The sequence below is a fragment of the Sphaeramia orbicularis genome, chromosome 17 (assembly GCF_902148855.1).
Source record: "Sphaeramia orbicularis chromosome 17, fSphaOr1.1, whole genome shotgun sequence".
Classification (NCBI taxonomy): domain Eukaryota; kingdom Metazoa; phylum Chordata; class Actinopteri; order Kurtiformes; family Apogonidae; genus Sphaeramia; species Sphaeramia orbicularis.
The window spans coordinates 24,199,396-24,218,632 of NC_043973.1; the positions used below are offsets into that span (position 1 = coordinate 24,199,396).

General features: G+C 35.8%; 1 protein-coding gene across 1 annotated transcript in view; it reads right to left on the reverse strand.

Annotated features, from left to right (window-relative positions):
* Nucleotides 1–19,237, reverse strand: part of clcn2a (chloride channel, voltage-sensitive 2a) — a 96,587-nt gene that overhangs the window by 30,426 nt on the left and 46,924 nt on the right. The window contains exons 7-12 of the mRNA XM_030161417.1: nt 7,742–7,765; nt 7,167–7,245; nt 4,307–4,432; nt 2,843–2,927; nt 2,354–2,455; nt 734–818 (exon numbers count right to left, since the gene is read on the reverse strand). Of these exons, the coding sequence (XP_030017277.1) occupies nt 734–818; nt 2,354–2,455; nt 2,843–2,927; nt 4,307–4,432; nt 7,167–7,245; nt 7,742–7,765 (501 nt within the window). The remainder of the gene's footprint in view (nt 1–733; nt 819–2,353; nt 2,456–2,842; nt 2,928–4,306; nt 4,433–7,166; nt 7,246–7,741; nt 7,766–19,237) is intronic.

Genomic DNA, 19,237 nt, shown 5'->3' on the forward strand with positions numbered 1-19,237 from the left:
CAGTCCAATTAGATTTCAAGTGGGTCAGACCAGTAAAATATTATCATAATAACCTATAAATAACAACAACCCCACATGTTCTCTATGTGTTTTTGGTGTAAAAAAGTAAAATTACATGAAAATGTTTACATTACCAAACTATACTTTTACAAAAACATGTGAATAACCTGAACAAATATGAACAAACGGAAATGTCTTAAGAAAAGTAAATGCAATTTTATCAATATTCTGCCTGTTACTAAATGTTTTGTGCGATTGTAAAGCAAATTGTAATGCACATGTGTAAATGATAAACTGATAAACCGAGGCATAATATTGTTAAAATTGCACTTGTTTTTCTTAAGACAATTCAAGTTGTTCATGTTATTCAAAATTTTTAAGGAAACTTTGGAGATGTAAACCTGATCATAATAGAATTTTACTTTTTTCACTGTTATTATTTTACTGGTCCAGCCCACTGGAGATCAAATTGGACTAAATGTGGCCCCTGAACTCAAATGAGTTGGACACCCCTGATGTATAGTTTCATTTATAGTTGTACATATGTGCTTGGAGTTCATATGTATGTTACACTGAACTTGTTTTTGCTCTTATTTTTTATGGCGTGAAATCAAGGGTGTAAAACTTTATTGTTTTATTCATATTCTTGTTCAGTACATATAGTGATTCAATGTCCAGATGTTACATTTGCATATTGGGTTTATTTATCCTGTCCAGTGGAGTATTTTCTCACCTGTCCAGCCATGAACTGTCCAAAGCCTGGAGGAAACGTCAGTGTGGAGACCAGCAGCGTGACCAGAGCAGGATACACCAGACGCCTGACAGGAAGAGACGGACTGCAGGGTCATTAATGGGTGTGTTTGTCACAACGTATGGATGGTGAAGCAAATACCTCAATGACATGTGAAACTAACCCATTTCAGTTAGGCGACAAAACATTAACTCTTTCACGTACGATGACCACCTTTGTGGATAGTCAATCAACACTATTGTGGTTTTGTTCATAGAGTTATGAAAATTACTTGGTAAATAGTTGTTGTATTGTTAGATCCAAAACAATATTGTAAAAGTAGCTGAATTCTGACCAAGGTTATAATAGTTTTGGATTTTTCATTTTAGTTTAGTTTTATTCAGGTTTTGACTTTTTTTCTCTAATTTAGTTAGTTTTAATTCGTTTTTAGAGCAGGTTTGCAAGTTTTTATTAGTTTTTGTAATTTTCTAAATGCTTAGTTTTAGTTTAGTTTTTTCATATCTTTTAACTTCTTCTCCGTCAAATTCAAATAAATCCCATACAGGACTCTGCTGATTTCTCCCAACTTTAGTCAGTATGTTTCCAGGTAGAGTGGGGACCAGAAGACGACTCTAAACGACAAGTGACAAGAAGTGACGGACCATTAAATATCATATGGTGCCAGCAGCTAAAATTGCTTGTGGAAAATAAATCGATTTCATATCAATCTGACATTGACAAAGACGAAAACTAAGGGAATTTTATCCATAATTTTTATATGTTTTAGTTAGTTTTATAAACACACAATACAGTTTCAGTTAGTTATCATTTTTTTCCTTTTAATTATAGTTTTTATTTATTTCACTTAACGAAAATGTTTCTACAATTCCTGTTTCCGTCATTTCGTTAGTTTTCATTAACGATAATAACGTTACTATTGACACTTTCAGTCCATGACAGCTGATGTTATTAGTCAATAAAAAAATACTGCAGGTGTTAGCAGATTCATCTATATTAAAAGGTACAGAAAACTGATGAACATGTCTGTTGTCTTTGTAGCTCAAGAACTGTCCACAATATCCACATAGCAGTGGACTTCAGCATTAACAGCACTTATAATACTGAATCATACATTATAAGATTGTTGTATATTTTAAAATTAAACATTATACATGCACACAGAGACACGCTGGACTGTGTCTGTCTTATTTATATTTATATGTAGGTTAGAGACAATAAAAAATAATGGAATTATTTGCATATTTAATACATTGTTGTGAAGTTTGTACATACGTTTAACCCCAGTTAACTGTGAAATTGTTCCTTTTTTTTATTTCTGTGGTTTGTAGTTTGATAATAATGACATGTTAAACTACAAAACTTAAGATACGATGAGTCCTTATTGTCAGCCCTTATAGATTCTTTTTTTCGTATTGTTGCATGGTAGACATAATGATATATAGTTTTGTGATAAAATAAAATCAGTCATTTTTGCATAATAGTGAAAAATAAAAAACAATCTGGATCATTTTTATCATAATGCATGACATGGTTGTGATGTTGGACTATTTTCTGCATTTTTATCTTTTGTAAAGTCTTGACGCTGCAGTAAGTGACACTTACTTTCTCAGCAGGAACTTGTTAATTGTCTTTTGCTTCCTCATGCACTCGACAATCAGCCGGTTCAGGTAGACAAACAGAGCGCCACCGAACCCACAGGCGATGCTACAGGCAGAAACAAACATCACCTGTTCACAAGAGCATCCTGGGAAAATGTCACCTCATCATAACAACACTGACTTCCAGCTGCAGTCAGTCTGTTCCTGCTTAAATGAATCTGACAGGAAGCTGGTCTTTTTTTTTGTTTGTTTTTGTCTAATAAAATATTTTGGCGTTAAATACATTCTGGAAGCACTGATTTGGACACAGCTTCCAAGTGTAATCAATGGACTAAAAAGTTAATTTCATGGCCCATTCTTTAAAATCAAATCAACCCTCCGTCTAGTCTGGGAGTAAATTAAGTCTTAGATGTCCTCGGTATAAGACAGGCACCGAACTGTCTCAGTCCGAAGTGTGTGTCGGCGTGGCGTCGGCCCAGAGGTACACACTAACCCGAGGATGGCGAACGCTGGTAGTTCCTGAAGGTCGAACGGGAAGTCAAGACGGAAACGGGTCTTAAACAAAGCGGTGATGGTCTCTGAGGAAAAGAAGACGGTTTTCACTCTGGGTGTAAGACACAGAAATATGTCACCTCCAGAAACATTATACACATGAGTTCAGTCAATTACATGTAATTTCTAGTTTTGCATTCTTGTATCAGCATTAATAATGCAACTATAAGAGAAACAAAGGTGTATATTTGGTGAAAAAGGGTTAGAATATTTTAAATTATACTTCTTTATTAATATTGTACATATTTTTATGTAGTTTTCTTGATTTAAATATTACCTGAAGTAAATCTTAACTGAACTTTATTGAAAAACAAAAAAAACAGAACACCAGGCACAGTGTAGTATTGATATACTATAAATGAAAACCTGAAAATTTACAGAAAGAAGAAAAATGTTTTGAGTTATGATCAAATTAAAAGTGTTGAAGTGGAGATCTGATCTGCTTCTCTGACAGATCTAAATTATTATCAAAGACCAAAAACAGAGAAGCAAAAAACATGTGGGAAAAGGAATAATAAACATATTAATAGTAAATAGTAAAGTATAGTAATATTTTTTTTTATCAGAGGATCATAGTTATTTTTATACTCACACGTAGTTTTATTTATATGCATATTTATTCTATCTTGTATATATTATCCTGTACATATAGTGCCTGTTTGTATTTATTGCTACCATCTGCTGAGTCAAATGCATCAAAATTTTATTTTTGATGTAAAATCAGGAATGAAAAATAAAGTCTAAGTCTAAACTGGATAAACTTTGCAGAACACCACCTGAACTACAAGAAGTAGCAACAAACATTATTTACATTTTATGTGCATTCACACTCAAAATGTTTCCAATCAGATGGAGCCACAGCTATTTACTGTAATTCATACAGTCATCATAATATTAAATAAGTGGTGCCAGGCACAGCAAACCCCGCCCTTTATAAGTAAATTTAGGTAGATTTAAAAAATTCATAAAAAATTTGACCTATTTTTCCCAAAATATGACATCTATTCCGGGTCACTGGCAATCTATAAACCCAATTTGGTATGAATTCAGGCAATAGTTTTGCTGCTACAGACATTTGAAATTTCGCCCATTATAAGTAAATGGGAAAAAAAAAAAAATATATATATATATGTTTAAAAATTCATAAAAAAATTTAACTTTGCTCTACCTTTCCGAAAATGCAATCAGATCTATTCTCAGTCACTAGCGATCTATAAACCCAATTTGGTATAAATTCAACCAACAGTTTTGCTGCTAAAGTGTTAACAAACAAACATACAAACCAAACCAATAACAATATCCCCTGCCTCCCTTTCAGAGGGCGGGGTAACAATGTCACTGGGCATTGCAGATAGTTATGTTGTGCACAAAAACATTATCACACGTGTTATTGTGTTGTTTTTACCTTCCTCCTGGTTCCACACTGCCAACACTCTGAATATGAAGGCACTGAAGGTGGCAGCGAAGAAGCCCCTCCAGTAGTTTCTCACAGCAAAAAATGTTGATGTGACCTCGATACTGAACAACACCCCTGCAACGAAAAAACACAAACACAACAACTGGTCATATTTCACTCACAAGTAAGACAACATACAGTAATACCAGACCTATGATGTTACTCCGTAGCAAAACACTTTGTACTTCCAAATTTCTACCAGGCATATGGCACATCTGCAATAGTATCACTTTGGTCAACAATGAAATGAGAAAAATCACAGACGACTGTTAAGATCACAAATCATTGCTCAGTTAGCGTTTGTATGTTTGCATTGTGTTGCCTAACACTGGACAGCAAAGACAGTGTTTGGTGGGCTATCAGAGGAACAACATGTGATGTTGGCTAAATCAGGCATGTTGATTCCAAAGCTGAAAAAAAAAAAAAAAAAAACACTTCTGTTATGTATTGGTCATTTAAAGATATTATATGTTAAATTGACCATATTCACTTCCATATATGAACTTCAAGCCCAATAAACCTAAGTAACACATCAGTTTGGCTCAGAACTGTTCCAAAATGTTAGACACTTGCTCTTGTGGGTTAATCATCATTAATAATCACGTTTCAGTAGAAGCCCCATGGTACCTGGTTTACATTTCAGAAATAACTTCACTGAAACCTCTTCCATCATCCAAACTGGGGGGTTAAAAAAAATAAAATAAAAAATCAAGGTGTGAGTGGAAGAAATTAAGTCAGAGGGACAATGACTAAACCCATCCAGTCACACGCATTTAAGATGTTTTCAACTAGCTGATCGTAATTTTAAGTTCTGTTGTTGCCAGGAACATTTGCAATATAATCATGTGTAATAGCAAGACTGGGATATTTGTAATATAATCATGTGTAATAGCAACAATGGGATATTTGTAATACAATCATGTGTATTGACAACAATGGAATTTTTTGTAATATAATCATGTGTATTGACAACAATGGGATACTTGTAATATAATCATGTGTAATAGCAACAATGGGATACTTGTAATATAATCATGTGTAACAGCAACAACGGGATATTTGTAATATAATCATGTGTAATAGCAACAATGGGATATTTGTAATATAATCATGTGTAATAGCAACAACGGGATATTTGTAATATAATCATGTGTAATAGCAACAATGGGATATTTGTAATATAATCATGTGTAACAGCAACAACGGGATATTTGTAATATAATCATGTGTAACAGCAACAACGGGATATTTGTAATATAATCATGTGTAATAGCAACAACGGGATATTTGTAATATAATCATGTGTAACAGCAACAACGGGATATTTGTAATATAATCATGTGTAATAGCAACAATGGGATATTTATACCATAATTTATGTGCAAATCTTAATTTCTGCTTGGTGGCTTGGTCCCCGTTTTTGTCTATTTGTGTGCACTATGTGTTGGTGCCTGTTTTTCTTTTTGTCTGCCTTACCTCAGTTATGGTATCATGTTATTTGAAAGCTGTTTTTTTTTTTTTTTTTTTTTAACCTACCAATGGGACTCGAGATAGAAATTAATGTCTCGTATTTACGTGTAAATGTTCAGAAATATGAACTGTCCCATTTTAAAAATAAATAAATCATTCATTCATTCATTCATTCATTTTGCACAACTTGTACAAATAAATCCAAAGCTGTTAGTTTTAGAGACCTGAGTTTTGAAGGATCCAGGATCACCAATGACTTCTCCAATCTGGGGTCCAATTACAATTTCAGCTTTTAATTACTTTGGACTGCACCAGGTTTTCTTTCAGCTTTTGAAATTCATCTGTATTTCATGGAGGAGCATTTGGGACACTGGGAAAAAAATTTTTTTTAAATAAGGTCCAATCTATTTTTTTAATTATCATTCTGAGAAAAAAAGTCAGAATTCGGACCAATCTCAGAATTTTTTCTCAGAATAATAATAAAAAATTTATATTGGACCTTTTTTTTTTCCCCTAGTGGCCATAATCCTCTTTCATGGTATTTTGATCTCCAAGAATCTATTTAAATAAAACACTGAAGTCATGTGCTGCTAATGGCTATATATTGACTTTTGCATAACTCAACATCCTGACATGCTCGATCTCATTTCAGATTTGGAATCAGCGCTCCTGATTTAAGTCAAATCAGTTATTTTTCTCCAAGTAGCAAAATCATTGCTGACCAGTGTTCACTCTTCTTCTCATTCTGCAATAATATTAAAGGTCAAATACATGAGATTCAAACTTTTTGGATGTAAACAACATTTGCTCCTCTTGTGGTTGTTAATGCTTCCTTTCACATGTGAGCCGATCTGCCCACGGTAAATGTTTTGCAAAGTAGAAGGTGATAAAGCTAACAACAGTAAACAGTGAAAGTAACTATACTTCTGCTCTCACACAGAAGTAAGATTACAAAATGATGAGATGGAGGAAAATACTCATTCAGGCAGTGAAGAAGGTGAACACAAAAGGAGCATTTATTCTAGAGGCAGCACTGAATAAAAACCATAAATATCTGCAATAGATTTCATCACAGTTCAATCCTTAACGGTGACCAAAGCGTTGATATTATATGACCTGACAATGGAGCAACAGGAGAGGTCAAAGTTCACTAAAATCAATACTAATCTCTTGGTCCTGTGATTATTTCTACTCTAAAACAGTTAAATGGACAGACTGATGAACAGTGGCATCTTCAGGCCTCGAGCCGGGTAAGTGTTCCCATCATGCAATTAACTCCTGTAACTATCTGCTGTAATTAGATACCGTTCAATCAGGGGCTGCAGCCATGTTGTCTTACCTCCAATAGGGGCAGCGAAGCAGCAGCCCACACCCACTGCACAGGCAGCCGACAGCATCTCTGTGTTCCTCAGCTCATTCTGTCCAATCGGAGGCAGATACAGAACGCCACACACAGAGCAGTGCATTCAAGCAAATAAAACACAAACATTCAAAATCTCAACCAGTGTGCCCGTCCATGCAAAGACGCAACGCACAAATACTTCGCATGCATTTTGTTTGCTTAAAAAAAAAAAAAAAAAAAAAAAAAAAAGCAGTGAATTACAAAACGTCACCGTATTACTGATGTATGTTCTTACATCGCATGAGGCAATATAATCTATACAAGCACAGGGATATGGGAGACTGTAATTGAAAAACTAGGATTGAGTGTTGAAATTATGGAATGAGATGTTTGTATAAAACCGAAGGCGACACAGATCGATGCCTCACTGCGACAGTTCACTGAACAAAATCAAATCCAGCGCAGACAAATGGATCAGCATCAATCTGTATCAGTATGAGTAATGGACAGCATGGATTATTAATGCTGATGGTATTGGCAGCAAAGACACTATCTGACTTCTGCATTCATACCTTGCTTCCCTCAAAGGGCTCTTCCTTTTAGCAGAAAAAGTGGAGGGGGAAAAAAAGACAAGATATATATGTGAGCGCTATCTGTGCAAGTGTAGATTTTTACCTTCTTTTTTTTTCATCCTCTTGGAAGACAGCCAACTTATTATCCAAACCGCACAAAAATCAAACAAGCAGCGAATGAGCTTCAGCAAACACAGTCTTGATTCCACAGTTTACTGAATTAACATTTTCCCAGAGTGATTAGGTTTAATGATGTTGGACCGTTGGACTGTTTAAGTCTTTTCTAAATGTGCAGACATGTGTTTTCCTTTCTTCCTCCACATCACTGTTGTCTATCTTCCTCCATACTGGGTCCTGCTGGTGCATAGGGTGCATGGAGGAGAACTCTCCCAGTGAAAGAAGCACAGATTAGTCCAGATTTAGACAGAATCCCACGGTTTGGTCTCACATGAGTGAAGGTAAGTGTGTGTCCTGGGGAGTGGCAGAAAATCAAAGAAATGTCAAATTCATGTGTGTCTTTGTGGCTGTTTTCTTGTAGCTACACAGCAAATAAATACAAAAATAAAATATGATCAAAAAATAGCCTACAGAGTGGGTAAATGTTTACAGTGTTAAATACTTGAGACTGCAAGTAGGTGCTAATAAAGTGTCATTTGTCAGGTTTAAGAATAGTTTGCAGGATTAAAATTCAGTTGAGGATTAGAATGGAACAAAGCTGTGCATTGAAAACCTCATTAAACTAAATGTATTATCAGCTAAATGTACTTGCAGTAAGAAAAGTCAAAAAGGATTCAATGGATCAAATGGACTCACATTACAGCTGCATTCATGTGTATGTTTCATTTCACTGCTGTAAAAGATAATGCTTAAGCTCATTTAATTACTTTATTTAGCTTAATCTATAGAGATGTGTGTATTAGAATCCTGTGTTTAGCATTGCTTTTCTGTGACTTTTCTTGACTTGTTTTTTACTTTGTGACAATATATTCCCAACTAAACCAAGACAGTTTTAGAGTTTAACCCTTTCATGTATAGTGGTCACTCCAGTGGACACTTATTCTCCAGCTATTCTCTGTATATTCATGGGTTTGGTTGTTTTAGTTCCACATCAGCCAACACAGTGGACACTTATGCATCATCCGAAACACTGACATTCAGACCATTACTGTAACTTTGGTGTTCTTGATAAACCTGATCTGCACTAACATGTTTTAGTGCAAATCAATTACAGTCTAATAACAATTAGCAATTAACAAAAAAAAAAAATTTTTTTTGCATATCCTCCTGAGACCCAGCAATGCATTTTGTCCTCTTTAGGGGACAAAAGTTTGACGGTTTAACTTAAATGCTGTCCATCGCAAAGGACATTCCATTAAAAAAAAAAATCAATCAATAAAAAAAAAATGATTTTAAACATGTATCTGAAAAAACTGTTGCATTATGCAATTTCAAATCAAGACATTTTTTTATGTAAAAAAGCCTAAAACTGTCAAATTCCTGGGTCTCAGGAGGATATTATCTCCACGAAATGAGTAATAACTAATTTTAGAGTATGATACAATGTGAGAAAACATTAGCAATTTAGCAATTAGCGGCATTGAAAATGTTTTTATTTCATAGTTTTCACACAGTATATCACTTTCTGATGATGAGTTTTAAATACATGTTTCTTTGTTTCAAAACTTAAATGCATGGTGTCCAGCTGAGTGGACATTTTTGTGACTCCACGAAAAATAGGTTCATAAAACAAAAAAAAAAAAAAAAACAAAAAAAAAAAATCAATTTCATTGTTTTTTTCATGCCTAAAGAGGAACAAAAACACTCAAGAAAAAAAATACTGACGAAGGTTCTCATAATTCATGCATGAAAGGGTTAAAGGAGTGATACTTTGCTTATTTTAAATGGAATTATGCGCTTTAAAACATTTCCCTGTGGTCTACATAAACTGTAAATGCTATGCTTGGGTCTGAATTCTTCATTAATTCAACTCCACAGGTCCATCTTCAACCCTATTTCTGAGTAATGACACCAGAAAGGTTGTTTTGAGCACTGGCCCTTTAAATGCAAATGCACTACTTCACACCCCACCCCTTCCAGGTTGTTGACTTTGCTGCTCTGTCCCGTTCAGCCTCTTGTGTTCATCAAAACATCCAACAACTGAATATTTTAGGTTACTGGCTTGAAGTTTGGACATATTTTCAATATGGACTACAACCGCTGCTGCTGACAAACAATTATGGCGTACTCTGAGAAATGTTCATCAGAAGGCTTGACCTTATATGTGCAAATGTTAACTAGTTATAGATGCAACAAATTAAGCAGCAAAATTTAAAACAAAATTTAAAAATGTATTCTTCAGTTTGTGCATTTAAAAGGATGTATAAATCCACTACAATAACAAAATTACCTGAATAAGCATATATCTAGTTATAACATGGAAGTGCGCATCAAATATTATTGTAATTAATTATTTACCACGATAAGAAGATATTATGACATTTATTGATCATTGTATTTGGAGTAAAATTTAAAGTGCATATAAATATTATAGTTTACTAGCGGCATTGTACCCGTGGTGCCATTGTACGATAGCATGAGAGGCTAAAATCGCCCAACATTCCTCACAACATTTGAATACGGACATAAAACTGTGCCTAGTAGATAGTCAGGTAATGTTTCTATTCATTTGGCGAGTTTGGCAACGATCGGGCCTGTGAAGGCTGAGGAAAATCCGTACAAACGCCCTCCTGTGCTGCAACATCGATCGGACGGACACAGAACGTGCATTATATAGTAGGATTTTAAAAACTGTTGATTATGTAAATCTGACTGTGTGTGAGGTGCCTAAAAAAAGAGTATCTGAATGGTTTGTATGGATGTTTAGTGTTATTGTAAAAATATACAGAAGAAAAGATGTGTTAAAGCAAAGGAAGCAGATTCAATTTAATTATTAGTTTGTAAAAATGGGTGGGAGTCTATAAATTATACTTCTTCACACTCCTTTTCAAGCGCAGGAAAATTTTGTTTGACCATGTTGTATGGTTCTGTGTTATCTGATGATTCTATGTGCTCAAAATAAAAATCCACTACCACCACTATTAACCCTCCGGTATCCCGTCCAGCGAGGCCCTTACTAAGCACCAAATGTGCCTTTTTGGCACACTTGTGGAATAATGTCAAAAAAAATTTCATACAGTTTGTTTTTAATTCTTTTACACTTTTTTCTATTTCATCAACTTGAGCCGTAAATAAAAATACCAAATACTCAATAATTGTCACATTTTTTAACCCTTTAAATGCCATGTTTGTAATGTAAACAAACCATTTTTTTAGATGCAAAAAGCACAAAAAATTTATTTTTTTCAATATACTACATAAAAAGTGGATCACGTATTATTTGATTTTTGCAGCCTAGCATATGTCAGTAATTAATTCCAACAATGGTTAATTTGCATTATTATTTTTGGCGCTAGGTCAAATGTTCAAAAATACTAGCATCTGTCACCAAGTGTGCCAAAAATGCACACCTATAAATCAAACTATTAAATATTATATATTGATTTATTTTTCTGCTTTAATTTGATTTTATTTTTGTAAATCAAGGTCAGCCCTAATCATACATATCAAATGGAAGAAATAGTGCGTTTTAGGCACACTTGGGAGACAGATGCTAGTCTTGTAATTTTCTTTTTTCTACAATGTGCAAATTTTAGTTGGTGGCCAGAATTTTAAAGATCAAGCAAAAATGAACAATTTTTGAATTCTAACCTTATTTAAATTGTGAAAAATAAAATGAAGTTTTTTAATACAAAGTGCAAAGTGTGTCTAAAAGGCGCACCTGGATACCGGAGGGTTAAAACGGGTCGCAGAAATCCACTTGACTTTTGCCAAAAATGAATATTAAGATAGTTTTGCAGCACCTGGAGGGTTCAAATTCAAACTTTTTGAACTTTTAGGGGTCGCCAAATACACAAATAAATGTACCAAAGACTAATAAAAGTAGGTTTAGCAAAATATGACCCCTTTAAAGCCAATGTATTCAACATTTTCCTTAAACTGGTACAAACTAATACAATAATAATCCTCTCACTTATTACTGCTGACCCCCTATGCTTGTGTTGTAGTGTATATACCTACAGAGACTACTCCCTCTGCCTGTTTCCTATTTTTATTTTCTTTTGCTGTGTTCAGACATACACAGATGTGGACCTTGGCCAGTGTGTTTATGTCTCGAGCCAATTACAGCATGATGCATTTTACCTCTAGAGCATCCCTGTAGAGTTATTAGAAGGTATGGGTGAGTTTACGTTTGTACTGGCAACATAACAACATAATTAGTGTGACAGAATCAGGAGATACTGTTTCTATCACACTTTCTTAATGGAGTCTCATGTTCCCCTCAACCACTACCATCTCTTTTCAATTTGTTGAGGGTAAAGGAAGAGTCAAGTATGAGCAGTTCTAATTACAAACACAAGCCAGAAATGGTATATACTTTGCCTTTAAGGACGAACCAAGGTTCTAATAGTTATGGATTTTTCATTATAGTTTAGTTTTATTTAGTTTTGACTTTTTTTTTTTCTCTAATTCAGTTAGTTTTAATTAGTTTTTCGGGAGGGTTTGCTAATTTTTATTAGTTTTCATTTTTTTCTAAATGCTTAGTTTTATTTTCTGTATATCTTTTCTCTTCTTCTTTGTCGTATTCAAATAAATCCCAGACAGGACTCTGCTGCTTTCTCCCAACTTTAGTCTCTATGTTTCCAGGTAGAGTGAGGATGAAAAGCTGACTCTAAATGACAAGTGACGAGAAGTAATGGACCGTTAAATATCATATGATACCGCTAGCTAAAACTGCTTGAGGGAAATAAATCGATTTCATATCAATCAGACACTGACAAAGATGAAAATGAATGGGATTTTGTACAGAATTTTTATTTGTTTTAGTTAGTTTTGTAAGCACACAATACAGTTTGTTAGTTATCGTTTTTTTTTTTTTAATAATAGTTTTTATTTATTTCAGTTAATGAAAATGTTTTTACAATTCTAGTTTTCATCATTTCATTAGTTTTTGTTAACGATAATAACCTCGGGACGAACAGGGACATTTTATCTTTAAATTCATCCCAATTGCGATCTGAATAGGAACTAAAACCAGCAGACAAATGCTGTGTAGTAAATGTAAAATATTTGCCTCTGACATGCAGTGGTGTAGAAGTACGAGGCTGTAAAAACTGGGGATCCTCAGCACCAGTAGTAAACAGAATAGGCTGGTATAAATCCCTCAAAGGACATATTCTCTATAGAAACAACCACTTATGGAGCACAAACAGGCACAAAAGACCTGAAAGCTACAGAAATAAGCCTGTAACAATAGAGTTCCTGAACAGATCCCTGCCTGCCATTGAAAAGGCATAGTTTAGGATTCAAAAGAACTGCCTTAATAGTTACAGAAACACCTTCTGACACCCTACAACTGGGGTGTCAAACTCATTTTAGTTCAGGGGCCACATGCAGCTTAATATGATCTGAAGTGGGTCGGACCAGTAAAATAATATAACATAAGAACTGATAAATAATGTCATCTCCAAAGTTTTTTCTAGGTTTTTGAGTGAAAAAAGTCAAATTCTGCCATGAACTGTACTTGAACATAACATGAACAAATATGAGCAACCTGAAAATTCTGAAGAAAAATAAGTGCAATTTTAATAATATTACGCCTTAGTTTATCATTTACACATGTGCGTCACAACTTACAGATCACAGTGGTTCTACAAATACACAAAACATTTAGTAACAGGCAGAATATTGTTAAAATTCCACATACTTCTATTTAGACATTTCAGATTGTTCGTATTTGTTCAGGTTTTTCACATTTTTTGTAAAAGGCTAGTCTGTAAATGTCAACATTTTTGTGTAATTTTACTGGTCTGACCCACTTTAGATTGAACTGACCTAAAATGATTTGAACATCCTTGATTGTTCATATCTTCAGTGTAATTTTTGCATTTCACAAATTCATCCCACTGGCCAGATTGGACCCTTTAGCGGGCCGGTTTTGGCCCCCGGGCTGCATTTTTGACACCTGGGCCCTACAAGGTGGCTTTGATTTCTGTAGACACATGGCTGTAACTTCAAGTAATTTAGATAATTGCACAAACTGCTTATGATGCAACGATAGGGAAGCAATTATGGTTCTTGTCCGGGTTAAAAAAAACCACTACAACACTCACATTTCTCCAGAGATTTGAATGAATCTTTTCATAATTAAGGGTTTATGATCCATGTGGAGTAAAAAAGTTTTGTCTCATAAACTTTTTGCACAACATCAGTTATAAATCAGTTGAGAAACATAAACTTTAATGGGGTCTTTATCCATCTAAACTGCAGCTCTGTTTTCCTTGTATGCATTTAAAGTGTAATTTTACTCCTGTTCTCGTTCTAACTCCACTAATCAATGACTCTGAAAAATTACTGCAAAGTCAGAATGAGGCAGCGGCAGAGGTGGTCGGTGTCTAAATGTACATGTGTGGATGTTCACGGACATCTGTAACAGACAATCACAAAAGAACCATATAAGGCTCTTATAGGGTTAGTAGTACTGATTTTTATCACATCAAAAAGCCACATCTATAAAGTGTACTAGGTTATTTTTACCTCTTTTTCTTACTATCATACAGTCTACTAAAACTACAACAAAAAGAGTAATTCTGCAGCCTTTTCTGTAACGTCACTGTGGTGTTTGAATACATTATTTCGGATACAAAAACAAATTAACTGATCGAGGCAGCGGCTTTTAAGAGGATAAACGCTGCCCCTGTGTGGGTCTGATCTGGTCATTCAGGAAAAAATAGAGTGATAAAAATGGCTTAGGATGACCCACTGGAAAATGAATGAGGTTTGGCAGAATCTGAAAGACAAAAACACTGAAGACCTGATGAAATCATACTAATGCTCCAGTCATCATCACAGTGGGAAAGGCTCAAGAAGATTTTCAAACAGGAAGCGGCAAATTGAGCTATTTTCATTTTTACATATTTATCACTTTTTGTGTTCACTATCAGCAGCATTGATGTGTTTCAACACAAATGAGTCATATGATTCTGTTTAGAGCTCTATAATATGATTTAGATTTTAGTATCCTTTATTTAATGGCTAGTCTTAACCAATACAGCTGTTGTGTTTATATGTGATTGAATTACAACTGTAATGTCTACATATACAGTGCTTAACAAATTTATTAGACCACCACACAACTGCCCTAAACAGCTCTGAAAATGACTAAAATCATGTTTTATGTTTCGGTTATGGTTTTATGGTTAACACTCCAGTATGTAGTAGCTCTTTAACTGAAATTATGTTTTTAATGCTAAAATATACAGGGTGGGGAAACAAAATTTACAATGAACATTTAGTTGTTTTTTTCTCAGCAGGCACTACGTCAATTGTTTTGAAACCAAACATATATTGATGTCATAATCATACCTAACACTATTATCTGTGCCTTTTCAGAAACTTTTGCCCATATGAGTAATCAGGAAAGCAAACGTCAAAGAGTGTGTGATTTGCTGAATGCACTCGTCAAACCAAAGGAGATTTCAAAAATAGTTGGAGTGTCCATAAAGACTGTTTATAATGTAAAGAAGAGAATGACTATGAGCAAAACTATTACGAGAAAGTCTGGAAGATACTATTAAAGAAGAATGGGAGAAGTTGTCACCCGAATATTTGAGGAACACTTGCGCAAGTTTCAGGAAGCGTGTGAAGGCAGTTATTGAGAAAGGAGGACACATAGAATAAAAACATTTTCTATTCTGTACATTTTCTTGTGGCAAATAAGTTCTCATGACTTTCAATAAACTAACTGGTCATACACTGTCTTTCAATCCCTGCCTCAAAATATTGTAAATTTTGCTTCCCCACCCTGTAATTGTTATTCTGTGAGGTCAAGGGTGTCATAGATGGACAGCCCACTACTTTTTGATTCATAACTTTTGAATCAGACAAGTTTAAGACAAATATTACATATAATTGGAAAGGTCTAAATGCCATCTTAAACATACTCAGAGGGCAAAATTTAATTTCAAATATTTTTAATTAAAAATATTAAAAACTACTGCATCGCAGATGGACAAAAAATTAACGTCTATTTTTTGCAAGAATTACAAAGTTCTCAAAAGTGAAGTTCCTATGACATTTTCATCCTAAAATTTACTCAGTGTATACCTTAAACCCTCTGTTCGACAACCTAATAATTTGTTAGAGGAAAAAAATATTTTATCATACCTGAATAGCACGAGTTTTGACAAATGGCAGCGTCACAAATGGACAACAAAAGTAAATATCAAATTAAATATTTTTTTATTTATATTATAAATATCATATACAGTTTTGTTTTTGTTTTTTTTACAAGATTTACAGCATGCAAATACTATTAACATTAGATTCAAATGTATTTTGCGCAGCTAAATGCATTTATTAATTTTAAACATTGTGTCTTTAGAATATGACATAAATAATATAATAGTCAAATATCAATGTATTTGGAATAAATTTAGTTTATTTATGAGAGTAAATAAAATGAACCTAGAATGAGGGCAGAAAACTTTGTCACTTTCCAAACATTCACACTCATAAAACTCCTCAAAATTTTTTTCATTTCAAACTACATTTTCCTGAAAATATAAATAATTACCTACCCAAAAAATATAAGTTTGGTGTAGATTATTTTAATTAAATTTTTTTGACCAGATGTTAACCTTCCCTTGACTTTGCCCTATTGCTAGCCATGAATTTTCAAATTTACAGTTTATTTAAAAAAGCACATTATTTTTTCTTGATTAATATGTCAAATTATAGTGATTTACTGTAATTCCTGAACAGAGAATGTACTTTTAGTGGTTGATTGTTCACTGAAAATGAAGGAGTCTACATATGTTTATGTTTACGCATTTGGCAGACGCTTTTTTCCAAAGCGACTTACAGGGGAAAACCAATTAAATCACTCAATCAATCAAATTTTATTTATATAGCGCCAGATCACAAGAAAGTTATCTCTTGACATTTTATATATAGAGTTGGTCAAAACCAGACTCTAAGTCAATTCTACAGAAACCCAACAGAATCCTCCAGGAGCAAACACTTGTGACTGGTGACAGTGGCGAGGAAAAACTTCCCTTTAACAGGCAGAAACCTCAAGCAGACCCAGACTCCTGGAGGATGGCCGTCTGCCTTGACCAGTTGGGGTTAAAGAGAGAGAGTAGAGAAGGGGAAAAAGAGAGAGCGATAGAGATAGGGACTGGGGGAGAGGGGGAGAAGGGGGGAGTAGGGGGAGACACATGGAGGCGGTTGAGGATAAGTGAGTGGTGATGATGAGGGCAGGGAAGAGGCCGGACCACCGCAGCAGGTCCAGAGATAATCGTGAAAGAATCTGTGGTTGTCCTGGGAAAAACCTTATTAGAATATTTAAAATGGAATGTTTGAAAGTGCTAGGACAGGAGGTGCTCTCGGAAGAGCTGGGTCTTCAGGAGCTTCTTGAAGATAGGCAGGGATGACTCTGTTCTTGTAGCACTTGGTAGAGCGTTCCACCAACGTGGAACGACCCATGAAAAGAGCCTGGATTGTCTTGTACAAGGTCTGGGGACCACCACACTACGTTCCCCAGACGAGCGGAGTGGTCGTGGGGCGACATAAGCTTTTATTAGTGCACCTAAGTAGACAGGAGCAGACCCACGGAGAATTTTGTAGGCTAGGATTAAAGATTTGAATTTGATGCGGGCAGCTATGGGTAGCCAGTGTAACTCAATGAGTAAGGGGGTGACATGTGCCCTTTTAGGCTGATTGAAGACCAGACGCGCTGCTGCATTCTGGACCATCTGTAGTGGTTTGACAACACAAGCTGGGAGGCCCGTTAGAAGAGCATTGCAGTAGTCAAGACGGGAGATAACCATAGTCTGCACCAGGAGCTGGGTGGCCTGTTCGGTTAGGTATGGCCTGATCTTTCTTAGGTTGAACAGAGTGAAACGGCATGATCGGGTGACAGAGGCAACGTGATCCGTGAAGGTCAACTGATTATCAATCATGACTCCCAAGTTACGTACTACACTGGTAGGAGCCAGAGGTATGGAGTCAATAGTGATGGAGATGTCCAGCTGTATGGTTGGCTTAGCTGGGAAGACCAGCAGTTCAGTTTTGGACAGGTTCAGCTGAAGGTGATGGGCTTTCATCCATGCAGATATGTCAGAGAGACAATCTGAGATCCGCACTGAGACTGTGGAGTCATCAGGTGGGAATGACAGATAGAGCTGGGTATCATCAGCATAGCAACGATATGAGAAGCCGTGTGAGTGGATGATCTGACCGAGTGAGGTGGTGTATATGGCAAAAAGGAGGGGGCCCAACACAGAGCCTTGGGGGACCCCCGTGGTGAGGCGGTGAACTGCTGATGTGTGCCCTAGCCAGGACACACTGAAGGACCGACCAGTAAGGTAAGATTGAAACCAGGAGTGTGCGTGGCCTGTGATGCCCATGTTCCAGAGTATGGATAACAGGATATCATGATTGACAGTGTCAAATGCTGCTGATAAGTCCAGTAGAATGAGTACTGAAGACTTGGCTGCTGCTCTAGCCTCTTTCAAGGCTTCTGTCACAGACAACAGAGCCGTTTCAGTGGAGTGGCCGATTTTGAAGCCAGATTGGTTGATGTCCAGGAGGTTATTTTGGGAGAGGAATTCTGTGACCTGTTTGAAGACCGCCCTTTCGATGATCTTAGAAAGGTATGGGAGGAGTGAGACTGGTCGATAATTCTCCACTTGAGTGGGGGTGAGGGAAGGTTTTTTGAGTAGTGGTGTTACCTGCGCTTGTTTAAATACTGTAGGAAATGTTCCTGAAGTCAGTGAAGCATTAATCACATGTGTGATTGGTGCTGTGATAGTAGGGGCAACAGACTGTAAGAGGTTGGATGGAATAGGGTCCAACAGGCATGTTGTAGGACGGCTAGAGGAAAGGAGTTTAGACACCTCGTTCTCTGTGAGGGGAGTAAATGAGGGGAATGACGCAGTTGGGCTTTTATCAGTTGAGTTAGTAGTAGCCATAGTCAGGGGAGAGGAAGCAGTGTGTGATGATGATGATGTTGAAGAAGGAGGCGTGCAGTCTATGGGTGGATCAGTGAACTGACTGCTGATAGTAGACACTTTATTTGTGAAAAATGAAGCAAAATTGTCTGCTGTCAGATTAGTAGTGGGCGGTGGAGGTGGAGGGTTGAGTAGTGTTTTAAAGGTTGAGAATAGTTTCTTGGTGTCGGTGGCAGAATGAATTTTGTTATTATAGTAAGCCTTCTTCACAGCAGTGACACTGGATGAGAAGGATACCAATAGTGACTGGAATGTGATCAGGTCAGAAGAGCTTTTTGTTTTGTGCCATTTTCTCTCTGCGGCTCTGAGGTTGGTACGCAGCGACCGGAGGTTATCATTGAGCCATGGGTGGGACTGGGAGGATCGA